Source organism: Chiloscyllium plagiosum, unplaced genomic scaffold (genome assembly GCF_037043375.1).
Source record: "Chiloscyllium plagiosum isolate Xiang-an unplaced genomic scaffold, Cpla_swu_hap1 HiC_scaffold_1, whole genome shotgun sequence".
NCBI lineage: Eukaryota > Metazoa > Chordata > Chondrichthyes > Orectolobiformes > Hemiscylliidae > Chiloscyllium > Chiloscyllium plagiosum.
The window spans coordinates 156,162,456-156,176,559 of record NW_028270139.1 but is presented as its reverse complement, the minus strand read 5'-3'; the positions used below and the strand labels follow the sequence as shown (position 1 = coordinate 156,176,559).

General features: G+C 44.6%; 1 protein-coding gene across 7 annotated transcripts in view; it reads right to left on the bottom strand.

The window, feature by feature from the left end:
- Positions 1-14,104, bottom strand: part of LOC122551859 (transcription factor COE3-like) — a 474,992-nt gene that overhangs the window by 423,233 nt on the left and 37,655 nt on the right. For all 7 annotated transcript variants that reach the window (XM_087991763.1, XM_087991769.1, XM_087991775.1 and 4 more), the window contains exon 6: positions 346-414. In XM_087991763.1, the coding sequence (XP_087847889.1) occupies positions 346-414 (69 nt within the window). The remainder of the gene's footprint in view (positions 1-345; positions 415-14,104) is intronic.

Genomic DNA, 14,104 nt, shown 5'->3' with positions numbered 1-14,104 from the left:
TAGGACCATTAGCTTGTCAGCTTATTGTTTATTGGTGCCTTTTCTCCCCACGCGATGACCACACTGAGATTGTGCATTCGAGAGACAACAGCCTTGTGGAGAAACCATTTCTGCAGCTCAACACACAGTACCATTCAAGTCAACCAAGAGTCACTCCCCCCACAGAGTAAATCCAAAACAAGTGAGACTCACAAACAGCCTGAGAGATAGTTCACCAGTCTACTAGTGCAAACAGGTAACAGGGAATCTCTGTGACAGGACAGAAAAAAGAATCCTTATTGTGCATCATTCAAAGTTCAACAGGCTGGGAGTCAAGGACCCAGGTAGGAAAACCACTTCCCTTACCTGTCGATGATCACTGGATCCGAGGGTGTTTCATTCCGGTTTCCACAGCTTTTCTTGTCACAACATCGGCTGTAGTGAAACAGAAATTGGCGGAATGTTAACCCCAACAAGGACAAAAACAAGATATCACAGAAATCCAGAAATAAAGACAGAGCGTGCTGGAAAAAACTCAAAGGATCTAGCAGCTTCTATGGAGAGAGAAACAAAGTTAACATTTCGAGCCTGTGTTGGTGGTGGAGGCAGTGATTCTAAACTGTTTTGAAAGGAGCTGCAGCTTAAATGCTGTTAGCTGCAGGGCTATAGGTCGTGTACAGGAAGATGGGATTAGATGGGGCATCTGAGTGTCTTTGGGTCGGCATGGACAAGAGGGGCCAAATGGCCCTTGTCTGTCCTGAAACATTCCTATGGTTCTACACAGTCCAATATGACTCTTCTTTGGCAACAGAAAATACAAGGAAATGTTGATGCACAGAGAGTGAGAAACCACATCAAAGATTACATTATACCCACAGTGATTTTCTCGAAGGGAGTTCAATGATTTTGACCAGCGACACTGCAGGAACAGAGATATAGATGATCTGGTGAATTTGCAGGTGGTGGTTTCCCCATGTGTCTGCTGCCCTTGTCCTTCTAGGTGGAAGTGATCACAGTGTTGGAAGGTGCTGCCAAAGGAGTCTTGGTGAATTACTGCAGTGTGTCTGTCCTTATCCTTTCAGATGGAAGTAGTTATGGGTTTGGAAGGTACTGTCTAAGAATCTTTGGTGAATTCCTTCAGTGCATCCTCTAGATGGTGCACCCTGTTGCTGGATGTTTGTGGATGTGGTGCCAATCAAGTGTGCTGCTTTGGCCTGGGTGGTGTCAAGCTTCTTGAGTGTTGTTGGGGCTGCAAGGGTACACCATCACCTGTAAGTTCCCCTCCAAGCGTCAGACTGGTCTTCCTGGGAGTCAACCTAAGGAAAGCGATGGGCCCAGACGGTGTCCCCAGCTGAGCACTCAGATCCTGCACAGACCAACTGGCAGAGGTAATCATCAACATTTTCAACCTCTTCCTCCTACAAGCTGAAGTCCCCAACTGCTTCAAGAAGACCACCATCATCCCCGTACCTAAGAAAGCACACTCAATGTGCCTTGATGACTACTACCCAGTGGCTCTGACCTCCATAATCATGAAGTGCTTCAAGAGGCTGGTCAACTCCAGTCTCCCAGCCTGACTCGATCCCCTACAATTTGCCTCCTGATGTAACATTTCCCCAGTGGACGCCATATCCCTAGCCCTGCATTCATCACTGGAACATCTGGACAACAAGGACACCTATATCAGACTCCTGCTTATTGACTACACCTCTGCCTTCAACACCATTATCCCCTCCAGACTGACCTCAAAACTCTGTGACCTTGGTCTCAGTACCGCTCTCTGCAGCAGGATCCTCAGGATCCTGACCACAGACTGCAATCAGTGAGGATAGGTAACTGCACCTCCTCCACGATAACACTCAACACTGGAGCCTCCCAAGGATGTGTCCTCAGCCCCTTACTATACTCTGTGTTCACTCTCAGCTGCACAGCCAAATTCCAAATGAATGCCATCTACTAAGTTTGCTGATGACACTAACAGAGTAGGACGGATATCTAACAATGACGAGTCAAAATACTGAAGGGAGATAGAGGGCTTGGTCATGTGGTACAGTGAGAACAACCTCTCTCTTAACGTCGATAAAACTAAAGAACTGATCATTGAGTTCAGAAAGAAAGGAGGAGAGCACGCTCCCAACTACATCAACCAAACTGTGGTGGAGAGGTGGATAGCGTGAAGTTCCTTGCAGTGACGATAACTGACAATCTGTCCCATGTAGATGTGATGGTCAAGAAGGCACAACAAGCCTCTTCTTCCTCAAACAGCTCAGGAAATTCAGCATGTCCATTAAGGACCCTCACCAACGTTTACAGATGCAGCATTGAGATCATTCTGTCTGGATCCATAATGGCCTGGTACGGCAATTATCCTGCCCAGGACTGTAAGAAACTACAGAGGGTGGTGTGCACAGCCCAGACCATCACAGAAGCCAACCTTCCATCTATGGACTCCATTTACACAGCTCGCTGTCACGGGAAGGTTGCCAACATCATCAAAGACCCCCCCTCCCACCTCAGTAATGATCTCCTACAACCTCTTCCGTCAAGCAGAAGATACAGTAGCCTGAACACATGCACCAGCAGGTTCAGGAACAGTTTCTTCCTGGCTATTATTAGACTGATGAATATACTACCTAGCCTCAAATAATGCTGATCTTGCTAACGTTGATCTTGCCTAGTGCACACCCTGTGCAATGTAATCTGTGTGCCTCTGTCCAAGTCTTTTTACAACCACCGGCCTGTACATCCTAAATGGTGAGCTCAGGTTCAACTCCCACCATAATTTATTTTTAAAATCCCATAGATGGTGAGAATGAAACTAGTGTTGTTTGTTGTTAAAAACCCATCTGGCTCATTAATTCCATTTAGGGAAGGAAAGCTGATGTTTTTACCTGGGTCTGGCCTAGTTATGACTCCACAACAATAATATGATTCACTCTTAACTGCCCCTCGAGCAAATCACTCTGTTTATGAGCAATGAGGGATGGGCATCAATTAGCTGGACTTGCCAGACACCCTTATCATTTCACAGTAAAAGCCCAACAGAATTACATGATATTCAAAGTCATAGCAGTCTGCAGCTCTGAAAAGGGCCTTTTGGCCCATCACATTTGCACCAGTTAAAAGCACCACCTAACTATTCAAATCCCGTTTTCCAGCCTTGTATACTTGGGCATTGCAAGTGCACATCTAAATTCTTCTTTAATATAATGAGGGTTTCAGCCTCTACCGCCCGTCCAGGCAGTGAGTTCCAGATTCCTAGCAACCCCTGGGAGAAAGCTTTTTTCCCTCACACCTGCTCTAAACCTCCTGCCCCTTACCTTAAATCGATGTCCCCTGGAGATTGAGTCCTCCACCAAGGGGAAAAGGTTACTCCTGTCTATCCTGTCTGTGCCCCTCATAATTTTATACAGACAATAGACGATAGATGCAGGAGTAGGCCATTCTGCCCTTCGAGCCAGCACCGCCATTCATTATGATCATGGCTGATCATCCTCAGTCAGTATCCTGTTCCTGCCTTATCCCCATAACCCTTGATTCCACTGTCCTTAAGAGCTCTATCCAACTCTTTCTTGAAAGTATCCAGAGACTTGGCCTCCACAGCCTTCTGGGGCAGAGCATTCCACACACCCACCACTCTCTGGGTGAAGAAGTTTCTCCTTAACTCTGTTCTAAGTGGCCTACCCCTTATTTTTAAACTGTGTCCTCTGGTTCGGGACTCACCCATCAACGGAACCATGCTTCCTGCTTCCAGAGTGTCCAATCCTTTAATAGTCTTATACAATCTAATAATTAAGCATTTAATCTCCATTGCTCTGAGGAAAACAACCGCAGTCTGTCCAATCTCTCGTCATCACTGAAACTCTCCAGTACAGGTAACATAATAACAGCACAGAAACAGGCCATTCAGCCCAGATTATCTCTGCTCGTGCTTATGTGTCATATGAGCATCTTCCCACAATCTCTCACCTGGTATCATCAACCTTTTTACTGCTTTATTTCTCATGGTTAGTTTTGCTTACACCTTTGCCACTCACTCAAACTGCTCATAACTTTAGTAAATTCCATTTTCGAACCACTTTCTTGGTGAAGAATTTTGTCCTGATGCTTGAATTGAAAACATTAGCGGCTATATTTACATCCTTTGGATTTTGGCCTCCCCAAACAAATGGGACCATCTCCCTTACACCCATCCTGTCAAACTATGTCATAATCTTAATAAGGTCATAATAAGGAAGAAAATATTTGATGAAAAACCACACCGGCTGATGGGGAGAGGGGTTACTGAGTGATATTGTGAGGGAACTGGATTAACATCAGCAGAGATACAGTCAGTAACATAGTGCACCTTGGGGAGAACCTAATCAACCTCTCTTTGAAAGCCTCCCACATTTCAAATGCGGATTTCCATTAAATAGCTGCTCCCAATCCACATTCCCCAGCTCCTGCCAAATTTAGCACTATTCCTTTAGGATCACTCTCGTCTTTGTCCACGAGTATCCTAAAACTTATGGAATTGTGATCACTATTCCCAAATTAATCCCCCACAGAAACTTCAACTACCTGGCCAGGCTCATTTCCTAACACCTTACGGAATGACAACTTAAAGGAACTGATTGACTCTCAGACAACAACTCACCAGGACGAAGGACCCGATACCCAGCATGAGCAAAACCAATGTAGTGTACAAAATCCCATGCAAGGACTGCACAAAACACTACATAGGACAAACAGGAAGACAGCTAACGATCCGCATCCATGAACACCAACGAGCCACGAAACAACATGATCAGCTATCCTTAGTAGCCACACACTCAGATGACAAGCAACATGAGTTCGACTGGGACAACACTACTATTATAGGACAAGCCAAACAGAGAACTGCCAGGGAATTCCTCGAGGCATGGCATTCATCCACTGATTCAATCAACAAGCACATCAACCTGGACCCAATATACCGGCCATGCAGCGGACAGCTGGAACTGACAACTGGAAGCGGCAGATACAAACCACTATAAATGACGGAGGAAACATCACAGAAGCGCATCACAGGAGGCTCCCAAGCACTGAGGATGTCACCTAGACAGGGGACGAAATGTCTGCAACACAAATTCCCAGCTCAGCGAACAGAACCATAACAACTTCCTCCTTGCCTGACAGGTACCTACTTATCAAGGACACGCAGTAGCTGTTCCTTGAATAAGATCTATATTTCAACATGACCCATCCCCTGCAGTTTCGTTCCTCATCCTATGCATCCTAAATCTTGCCTAATCGCATCATAATTTCCTTTTCCCCAGCAATAACTCTTGCCCTGCCCCCAGCCTCATTCCTGATGACGAGCTTATGCTCGAAACATCGACTCTCCTGCTCCTCGGATGCTGCCTGACCGGCTGTGCTTTTCCAGCACCACACTCTCAAATCATTAGAGATACAGTGAGTAACACAGGATGCTGGGGGAATGGGGTTACTGAGTGACAGTGTGAGGGAGCTGGATTAATATCAATGGAGATACAGTCAATAACAGGGTGCTGGGGGAGAGGGGTTACTGAGTGACAGTGTGAGGGAGCTGGATTAATGTCAGTAGAGACACAGGCAGTAACACAAGGCACTGGGGAAGAAGGGTTACTGAGTGACAGTGTGAGGGAGTTGGATTAATATCAGTAGAGATACAGGCAGTAACACAGGGTACTGGGGGAGAGGGGTTACTGAGTGACAGTGTGAGGGAGCTAGATTAATATCAATGGAGATACAGTTAGTAACAGGGTGATGGGGGAGAGGGGTTACTGAGTGACAGTGTGAGGGAGCTGGATTAATATCAATAGAGATACAGTCAATAACAGGGTGCTGGGGGAGAGGGGTTACTGAGTGACAGTGTGAGGGAGCTGAATTAATATCAGTAAAGATACAGGCAGTAACACAGGGCGCTGGGGAAGAAGGGTTACTGAGTGACAGTGTGAGGGAGCTGAATTAATATCAGTAGAGATACAGGCAGTAACACAGGGCGCTGGGGAAGAAGGGTTACTGAGTGACAGTGTGAGGAAGTTAGATTAATATCAGTAAAGATACAGTCAGTAACACAGGGCCCTGGGGGAGAGGGGTTACTGAGTGACAAGGTGAGGGAGCTGTGTGATACCATCGAGTCTATATCACAGGTCACTCAGCGTGAATCTGGTCTCAAGTCTCCAGTAAAATATACATACAGCCACCACTGGATTCAATCAGGCCTACGGTTCAGGGACCAACGATGTAAGCCACCAAACGTGTCCCTGTCTGAACAGAGCCCTCCACAATTTCTGCATTTCTTTTAGATTTTTTTTACACTTGGCAGACAGCATGAAATCAAGAGATTCTTTGAGACCAATTAGCAATTGGGGCACAGCAGGCTGTGTGTGTGCACAAACAGCCTGTGCTCGTGTGATAAATAAACAGAATGTTAATCAACTACTGGGTCTTGAGGAAGATCAAGGTGTCAAACCAAAACTGACAACATTTAGTCCTCCCACATTCCCCTGCGTAAGGAAATGAAAACCATGACAACAGTGCAAATTAGCGACTTGACCTGAAAATTCAGAGCTCTGCCTGTAGAATCTGTAAAAAGGTCAGCCAAGTGGATTTCATAGAATATAAGTTCCCTGATTAGGGCTGTTAATCCAGTCCAATCGGGGAACCCGGGCTGACAGATATAAACAGGAGTGTTTCACTGTGTCTCACACATATACACACACACCATGGGTGCTGGGGAAAAAATAAGCACAACCGCACTTAGGTGGTAGTGTGGGGGTTAAATTAAAAGAAGAAAAAAAATAAACAGGAGATTGGTGGAGTGCATTATATCCCCAAAAAAAGAAAAAAAAAATTAAAAAATAAGCAGGAGTGTCAAGTATCCGGTTCACTCTGAGAGCTGCCTCTGAGGGAGCTGGATCAGTGTCAAGGACTCTCCACATATAGATAAAGGGTGACTTGGTGATGGGATACTGGCCTCTGTGGAGTTATTTCACTCCCACTCTTTAAGCTTTTCAGCCTCACCTTCCCTGCAAATTCTAAAAACAAGTATTCACATTTGCATAGCACCTTAACACCACAGGTAGGGAATTCCAAATCTTGGGACCTTAGTGACCAAAGGCAAGGTCATCAATGGAGGAGCAATGATAATCAGGACTGTCCTCCTGTAGGAACGCAAGGTTAGAGACAATAACAGGGTCAAAAAGGGGTCAGGCCATTTGATTTGGATTTGTTCATGAAATGTGGACCAACATTTATTCCCACAGAATGGGTAAGAGTTAACCATGTCACTGTGGGTCTGGAATCACAAATAGGTCAGATAAGGTAAAGATGGCGTTTTTCCCTTCTTACAAGATAGTAAAGAGACAAATAATTCTTTGCAACAATGTCTGTTAGATAGGTACTGTCACGCCAGATCTTTACTGAATTCAAATGTCACCATCGCTCATGGTGTGATTTTAACCCGCATCAATAGAATATCAGCCTGAGATTCTGGGTGGCTATTATTAATAACATGACCTCCCTTGTTCAGCATCATGAAAGCAAGAATGAGAATTTAAAAACAACATACTGTTCGACTAACAAACCCGTGTACAAATTGAGCATAGGAGTTATGAATTGGCAGGACTCAGCACCAGGTACGATATGGGCAACAGAATTTTTGGATGAGTTGATATTGACCTGTGGTATGCCACTGTCAAGGTACTTGCACATTGATATTGCGTTATTAAGCAGAGGCCCTGATCAAATTGACATCATTATTGAGACTGCACCTGGTGTACTGTGTATCATTTGGTCCCCTTACCGAACAAAGGATAGACAAGTACCACAGTGGGAGTGCTAAGTGCTGAGGAGTTTAGAGTCATAGAGATGTACAGCACGGAAACAAACTCTTCTGTCCAACTTGTCCATGCCAACCAGATATCCCAACCTAATCTAGTCCCATTTTCCAGCAATTGGCCCATGTCCCTCTAAACCCTGTCATATTCATATTCCCATCCAGATGCCTTTTAAATGTTGCAATTGTATCAGTCTCCACCACTCCCTCTGGCAGCTTGTTCCATACACACACCGGCTTCTGCTTGAAAAGGTTGCTCCTTCAGTTCTTTTTAAACATTTCCCCCCCCCCCCCCCCACCTTACACCTAAGCCTTCTAGTTTTGGACTCCCCTCCACAGGGAAAAAGTCCTTGTCCATTTATCCTATCTATGCCCCTCATGATTTTATAAACCTCGATGAGGTCACCCCTCAGCCTCCAACGCACCAGGGAAAACAGCCCCAGTCTATTCAGCCTCTCCCTATCGCTCAAACCTTCCAACCTTATCTGGCATGGTGGCTTAATGGTTAGCCTCACGGCCTCACAGTGCTAGGGACCTAGGTTAAATCCTAGACTTGGACTGTTATCTGTGTAGAGTTTGCATATTATTCCTGCATCTATGTGGGTTTCCTCCCACAATCAAAAGATGTGCAGGTTAGGTGGATTGGACATGGGGGTTACAGGGAGGGGGTCTGCTCTTTTGAGGGTTGGACTCTATAGGCTGAATGGCTTGCTTTCACATTGTAGGGATTCTAAATGCTTTGTGCGCCATTTCAATCTATGATTCAAGGATGATCCTATGAAGGTTAAGGAACTTGGCACTTATTTCTGGAGTTCAGAAAAATGAAAGTTGAGCCTATTCAAACTTAGCCAATTCTTCAAGGGCTCAACATGATGGATATAGACGTGAATGGGGTTTAGGATCAGGGAACACAGTCACAGAATAGGGGACAACCCATTTAATACTGAGATGAGAGGGCACTTCTTCACTCAGATGATTGTGAATAATTGAAAATCTCTAGTCAAAAAGGGAGTTCATTCTGTAAGCAAGCTCAAGACAGAAACCTGCAGATTTCTGGACCTTCAAAAGGGTACGGGGATAACGCAGGAAGATGGCATTGAGATAGATGATTAGCCATGATCCAAAATGGTGGAACCAAAACAGAAATTAGTGGAAAAATTCTGAAGGTCTGGCAGCATCTGCAGAGAGAAAGCAGAGTGAACATTTCGGGTCGACTGACCTTTCGTCAGAACTAATGTTAGCTAGGAGAAGGATTGGCATTAATGCAGAAGAGTGGTGGAAGGGGGAGGAGTAAACAGTAAGTGGAAATGGAGCCCAAACGGTTGAACAGGCAAAGGACTGGGTAAATTTCAGCCTGGAACAATGAATAGCTACTAGTGAGGTCTATACTTGCAGCTGATCAATGGGCTGTAAGTGGTAGCTGACCATGTGATGACAAAGCCTGGTGCATGAGTATTGAAGTAAGGACATGAGAGAAGGTGCTCAGGCCTTAAAATTGTTGAACGCAATATTGAGTCCAGAGAGCTGAAGGCACCCCAAGTGGAAAATGAAGTGCTATTCTTCCAGCTTGCGTTGAGCTTTACTGGAGCACTACAGCAAGCCTGGGACAGAGATATTGGCTGGGGAACTGGGTGGTGGGTTGGAATGGTCCCAAATGGTAGATTAGGCCAAGGGGCTGAATGGTTTACCCATGTTTCTATGGTTTCTATGTTTTCTACTTTTCTATGTATCTGACCAAAAATATTAACTCAGTTTCTCCACAGTTACTGCCAGAAATATTGAGTATTTTCAGCATTTTCTGTTTCTATTGAAGTTGTTTTGATATCTCTGACAGATTGGCAGGCTTGGTGGTTGTACCAGTGTCAAGCCCTTTCCAGCTGTGGGTAATGATACCACTATCTTCAAGCTTATCTTTATCTCTGTCAGAGTATCCTCTAATTTCACAGCAGTAGCAGAGCTGGATTGAAGCTGTTGATTTGCCATTGAGAAGTAACATTTTCATCCATAATTTCAGACTGTAACCCATACCTTGGGTTACTCTCTTATTCTACATATAAACCACCCAAAGCCCTCAATTAGATTTTAACTGATCATTCACTGTCTGTTATCTACTGCTCCAAATCTTAACTGCCTAAATCTCTTGATTATGTACAAGCCTGTAATTCACTCTCTGATATCCATTGCTGCTGAAAAAAGCCAGGCAGTAAACTGTCATTCATCATCAATGGGTGCATTCATCATAGCAATGGCTCTATCAATCAAAATCCACTCGCCAAGCAATCTGCACTCTCCAATCATGCAGTATAGATGTTTGGTTTGCCCTTGAATTGGTATTCTTTCAAATTGTCCTGATGAGTGCAAGGTAAGAAGCTTAAACAAAATTTGACTTGTTTCAGCAATGATCAAGTTCTGTATTACTAATCAATTATATCAAATATTCTATTAACCAGCTGAACCCCTTGATTAGATCTTACTGCAATTCATTACTGGCATTTTTTCTCTATAGAGTAAACTCTTTGATTGGATTCAAGCTGATAACTTATGTCTGTAATTCTGTACATAAACCATCTGAAGCTCTGGATTAGATTGTGGCCTGCATTTCACTCTCAGGTACCCTTTATTCCATATATAAATGACCTGAACTGCTTAATTAGATTCCAGCTCACTGCTGGGTAATAGTCCTGACATAAATCATTGACTTGCCCACAGAGTTAACCTTGTTCCTAAGTGTACACAGCTCTTGCCAGGTTATCATTTAATGGAGTTAATTTTATGATGCTGGTTGTGTTTAAGATGTGCCTTTGTTGTGTCTTGATTCAGAAATTCATTAGTGCCAGTAGTGAAGAGAATGTGATACAAAGGGTGTAATCCCTGTGGGAATATTCTATTTTTACTGTGTACCTGTCTAAATCTTTTGGGAATGTGATGCAGATGATTCGCACGTCCCAGAATAAGAGGTGTGATACACAGAGAAACTGTAGATCCACTCTTCCAGTGTAGATTAATGTACAAAAGTAACAGACTGTCCCTTCAATTCCCTTGTTCTCTTTCTTCCTCTGATAAAACACAAGCACCACTTACTTGTTCTTTGTTGTTTCTCCTTTCTCTCTCTGTTTTCTTTTGCAATTTTTCAACCAGTTATTGATGTGCCAGCTTTAAAACTCTGAATCTGTTGGCAATATTCCTGCCCTTGGGTCACAAAGTCACCAGATTTTGGCTTGCATGCCAGGCTCTGTACTCTGAGGGTGAAATCTAGAGAGACACTCGCAGCGCAGCACTGAAGTGCCTTCTTTCAGATGAGTTGAGGCCCTGTGTCTGCCCTCTCACGGGGATGTTAAATATCCCACACAATGCTGGACAGGAGCAATGAAGTTCTGGTCGGACAGTCATAGAGATGCACAGCAAGGACACAGACCCTGCGGTCCAACTTGTCCATGCTGATCAGATATCCTGAATTAATCTAGTCCCATTTGCCAGCATTTGGCCGATATCCCCCTAAACCCTTCCTATTCATATACCCATCCAGATGCCTTTTAAATGTTGTAACTGTACCAGCCTCCACCACTTCCTCTGACAGCTTATTCCATACAAACACCACCCTCTGAGTGAAAACGTTACCCCTCAAGTCCCTTTTAAAACTTTCCCCTCTCACCTTAAACCTATGCCCTCTAGTTTCGGACTCCTCTACCCTGGTGTAAAGACATTGACTATTCACCCTCATGATTTTATAAACCTCTATAAGGTCACCTCGCAGCCTTCGGAGCTCCAGGGAAAATAGCCCCAGCCAATTCAGCCTCTGCCTATAGTACAAACCCGCCAACCCTGGCAACATCCTTACAAATCTTTTCTGAACCCTTTCAGGTTTAATTACCTTTCATCCTTCCTGTAGCATAGAGACTAGAATTGTATGCAGTATTCTAAAAGTGGCCTAACTAATGTCTTGTAGAGGCACAACATGATGTTCCAACTCCTACACTCAATGCACAAACCAATAAAGGAAAGCATACCAAAAGCCTTCTTCACTGTCCTGTCGACCTGCAACTCCACTTCCAAGGAAATATGAACCAGCACTTCAAGATTTCTCTGTTCGGCAACACTTCCAGGACTTAACTATTACCTGTTTAAGTCATGCCCAACCAAAATGTAGTACTTCACATTTATCTAGATTAAACTCCATCTGCCACTCTTCAGCCCATTGGCCCATCTGATCGAGGACCCATTGCACTCTGAGGTAACCTTCTTCGCTGACCACTGGACTTTGGCCAATATACAATCCTTAACCAATATCACTAAAAAGCTAGAGAAACTGGCTACTAGCATTTTGCTGCTAGTAGGAGCTTGCTATGCATAAATTGGTAGCTTGATTTTCGACATTACCACCCGTAATCATACTTCTAGAGTATACTACCTGCAAACAAAGCACAATGGAGAACCCTGAGGTAGTAAAAGCTTCCTCCCTAATTTTCAAAGCATCTCCACAGTTTAGAAGCAGGCTATTTGGCCCATTAAATCCACACTAACCCTCTGAAGAGCATCCCACCTAGACTCACACCAATATTGCAACCCTACATGGCTAATCCACCTAACCTGCACACCCTGGGCAATTTAAGCTTGGCCAACCCACCTAACTTGCACACCTTTGAACCATGAGAGGAGGCCGGAACATCCAGAAGAAACCCACACAAGCACAGAGAGAATGGGCAAACTCCATACAGACAGTTACGTGAAGGTGGAATTGAACCTGGGACCCTAACCACTGAGCCACCTTGTTTCAAGCTGCTCAGTACCTGATTCAATATGGATGATTGTATCAAAAAGACTCCTCAAGGGGAGGTGATGGCCTTGTGGTATTACTGCAAGACCATTAATCCCCAGAGATCCAGATAATATCCTGCCATGGTGGAATTTGTATTCAACAAAAATCTTGTATAATGAGTCTAATGATGACCATAAAACTATTGTTGGAAAAGACCCTCTGGTTCACCAGTATCCTTTATACGGAAGAAAGCTGCCTGGTCTGATCTGTGACTCCACACTCACAGAAATGTGGTTGCCTCTTAACTGTCCTCTGGGCAATTAGGGATGGCAATAAATGCTGACCTCATGGTGCCCACAAACTGTGAATGAACAAAACAAAATTCACTATGCACAACTAGGGATACGTTTTTCATTTTGTTCAAGGGATTTGGATTTTGCTGGAAAAGCCTGCTCTATCGATTGCTATTCCTTGAGAATGGTTTTCTCGAACCAACCCAGTGCACACGGTGCAGTTAGGGGGTTCCAGCAGTTTGAACCAGAAACAGAATGGTTTTTGGTTTAGCAAGATTCCTGCAGACGCTGGCATTCCCAGATAACAGCTGCCGTTGTTCTTTTAGGTAGGAGAGACAGCGGAAATACAGGAGGCTAAATCCACAATCTGAGGGAGGCTTGGCAAATTGCTGCAGGTCATCTTGCAAACTGCACTGATGGGTGTCACCGTTCATTGATGCCAGACGGAAAGTTGAAGATAGCAAATGGGGTTCGCACATCCAGGCAAGTGGGAAGTATTCCGTCACACTCCTGACATGTACACCAGTCAATGAAGGCAAGCATACAGGTACAGCAGGTAGTGAAGAAGGCTAATAGTATGCTGGCCTTCATAACAAGAGGGATTGAGTATAGAAGCAAAGAGGTTCTTCTGCAGCTGTACAGGGCCCTGGTGAGACCACACCTGGAATATTGTGTGCAGTTCTGGTCTCCAAATTTGAGGAAAGACATTCTGGCTGTTGAGGGAGTGCAGCATAGATTCACGAGGTCAATTCCTGGAATGGCAGGACTACCTTATATTGAAAGATTGGAGCGACTGGGCTTGTAAACCCACTCACCCATTGTACTCTATGCTACTTTCTCCCCACCCCCACCCTCCTCTAGCTTCTCTCTCCACGCTTCAGGCTCTCTGCCTTTATTTCGGGCTTTTGCCCGAAACGTCGATTTCGCTGCTCCTTGGATGCTGCCTGAACTGCTGTGCTCTTCCAGCACCACTAATCCGGAATCTGGTTTCCAGCATCTGCAGTCATTGTTTTTACCACTCTGGGCTTGTAAACCCTTGAGTTTAGAAGACTGAGGGGGGATCTGATTGAGACGTATAAGATTATTAAAGGTTTGGACACTCTGGGGGCAGGAAACATGTTTCTGCTGATGGGTGAGCCCTGAACCAGAGGACACAGCTTAAAAATAAGGGATAGGCCATTTAGGACAGAGATGAGGAGAAACGTCTTCACTCAGAGAGTGGTGGCTGTGTGG